The sequence below is a fragment of the Salvia miltiorrhiza genome, chromosome 3, assembly GCF_028751815.1.
Source record: "Salvia miltiorrhiza cultivar Shanhuang (shh) chromosome 3, IMPLAD_Smil_shh, whole genome shotgun sequence".
Lineage (NCBI taxonomy): Eukaryota > Viridiplantae > Streptophyta > Magnoliopsida > Lamiales > Lamiaceae > Salvia > Salvia miltiorrhiza.
In genome coordinates this window covers 51018530-51021126 of record NC_080389.1, presented here as the reverse complement: position 1 = coordinate 51021126, position 2597 = coordinate 51018530, and the positions used below count along the sequence as shown (strand labels likewise).

General features: G+C 47.1%; 1 protein-coding gene across 1 annotated transcript; it reads right to left on the bottom strand.

Moving 5' to 3' along the window:
- Positions 1-1133: 1133 nt before the first annotated feature.
- LOC131018953 (pelargonidin 3-O-(6-caffeoylglucoside) 5-O-(6-O-malonylglucoside) 4'''-malonyltransferase-like) lies at positions 1134-1763 on the bottom strand. Its single transcript, XM_057947637.1, has one exon. It carries the CDS (start codon positions 1761-1763, stop codon positions 1134-1136), a length of 630 nt encoding a protein of 209 aa, XP_057803620.1.
- Positions 1764-2597: the final 834 nt, after the last annotated feature.

The window sequence follows — 2597 nt, the reverse complement described above, 5'->3', positions numbered from 1 at the left end:
ACTCGGTGTTTGAGCTCGGGATCCTTCGTCGCCTTGCTGTTGCAGGCAATCCGCGCCCTGCTCCGGTCACCATTGATGTTGGCTGGACTCTTCCTTCTCCTTCTTGGCTCAAAGCCAATATCGACGGGTCCATTAGGGGTAATCCTCCGGTGATGCATGCGGGTGGTGTGGTCAGAAATGCCTTTAATTCGGTGGTGGCGTGCTTTCACTTTTCGGCAGGAGCCGGTTTTGCCTTTGAGGCGGAACTTTTTTCTTTTATTATTATTCTTGAGAGGGCTGCTGCTCATCAATGGTATAACCTCTGGATTGAATCTGATTCAACATACGTTGTGAATGTCTTCAATAATCGTGAGGTTCCGGTCCCGTGGCGTTTTCGGAGCAGATGGCGGGCGGCGCTTAAAGGTGTGGAGCACTACAACCTCCGTTGCTCTCATAACTACCGGGAAGGTAACCACGTTGCCGATTACCTCGCTTCCTCTCACTCGCATGAAGGATTTTGGCTTCATTCTATTCCTGAGATTGCTCAGCTGGTTTTCGATGATGTACATTCTTCCTTTGTTCACATGGTGCGATAGCTTGTCCTGGGTTGTTTGTTCGGTGCTTGGTGGGAACCGGGGAGATTTGGAGGTGATGGTACGGCCGGAACTTCCGAAGTCTCCTCAACTCAGTTTCCGCCGCACCTTGTTTCTTTCATGTTTTCTTTGTATCTAGACGGGTACTCTTTATCCTCGTTTTGAGGTTTTAATGAGGCCCGGCCCTGGTCTTCTCTTTGGGTTTTTTTAGGTTCCGGTTTCTTTAATAAAATTTCAATTCAGCAGATGCCTTTTGGGGTTATAGGTTAAAATTGATAAAGATAAAAAATACTATGTAGCACAATTGATATAGCATAATTGTTTTTGATTAATGGTGCTAAAAATTGTTGACTATAAGTCTCGGTCCAATTCTGCCCCGTTAATTACTGTTAGGCAGGCGTGATTTTATCAGAAGAAACAAAATCTTGTATTACATTACGTAGAACCCAACCAAAGTCTCAACCACACAACACATAAAGAACCCATGGCACCATGAGTGCACACAGAGCAATTTTATGGCTCAACATATAAATTAAAAAAAAAAAAGTCAAGCATTTCCATTCATCCCAAGCCACAGAATCTGGCAATCTCGTCATCTTCCTCAAACAATCGCATGTTGTTCTTCTCCAAATGCACCCACGCCTCAATCCCATCTCCGTCTCTGCTTCCCATTAGAACCACCGTGTTTGCAGTCGCATGCGGAGCAATGCTCGCCCACACCGGCTTCCCCCACCCCAAATCCACTCCGTACCATCCAAACTTACTGTAATCAGTGAAGCTCAAAACAATCTCCTCACCGCTCATGAATGCTCTGCCCGCACTCTCGTTGCGTCTATCCTCTTCCAACCCCAATATCTCAGCGCAGTCAGAAACGGCTTTGCTCGTGGCGTCGCCTAGAACATCAGCCACGCCCTCGCCCTCGCCCGGTGCACTGCAGCGGGCGAGAGACAGCAGGACCAGATTACCGCAAGCGTGTCTGGGCAGAGGCGGGGTTGTTCTCTCCCGCATGTTAACTGCTTGAGTTATAACACAGTCTCTGGATCGCCCATGCTTCGCGCGATCCAGCCTCATCAGGGCTTTGGTTATGACAGCACACACGCCACGAACCTTCGACATCCTCGGGTTACTCGACCTCAACCCGGCTATGCTTTCCTTGTTAAACGAAAACCTCTTCACTGAAATTCTATTCATGTCGAGGAAACGGAAAGCGGCGCTCGAGCTGCTCTGGTTTACCCTGCGGGGAAACAGAGCAGCGCCGTCGAAGGTGGGCGTGGTGACGGTCGTCTCTGGATTTGGATTAACGGCGTTTGACCAATTGACAAGTAAGGTGCTCACGGCGGATACGTCGAATATCTTGTGCGAAATGCTGACTCCGATTACAAGCCCGCCGCACTTGAGCTGCGTCGTCTGGATCGACAAGAATCGGGTAAGTTGCTACGTCGACTTGCTCGTTCTTTTATGGAAGGAAGGCGTGAAGATTTTCGAGATCTCGCTCGAGGAGGAGAGCGGCTAGCTCGGTTTCTGGAGCTTCTGCTTCGACGAACTCGGCTCCTTGATCGCTGCAATCCACGATTTGGTCTTTGATGATGAATCTGCCAGCTAGAGGGTAGAAGGAAGGCAGCACTTTGGCTAATGATTGTTCCAAGTGGATTGGTTTTGGATTGGATGGGAAAAAGAGAAGGACTCTGATTTCCATTAATGGGAGTATCTCATCTAAGAATGATAATTTGTAGGTTTTGAGATTTGGGGGAGTTGGAAGGCATGGTTTTACCAGCTTTCTCTTCAAGATTTTGTTGTTCATCGCCGTTTTGCTCGGATATTCCATCTACAACAGAACCTTGTATAAATTGTGTAATAGCTCTTCAATCCCTCATTCCCAACTTCAAACTTAATTGAAAGATAGAAGAAGCTAAAAAAAAAACTGCTTCGCAACTTGCCATTGGATTAATTAGTAATTCAAGCATTTCCCTACTGTTCTAATAGAAATTTTATACAGTAAAAGATAGTTGGAGGTGACAGTAAAAT

Excerpts from the sequence above, each read along its gene's own strand:
- LOC131018953 (XM_057947637.1), bottom strand. The coding sequence starts at position 1,763 with ATGAATAGAATTTCAGTGAAGAGGTTTTCGTTTAACAAGGAAAGCATA.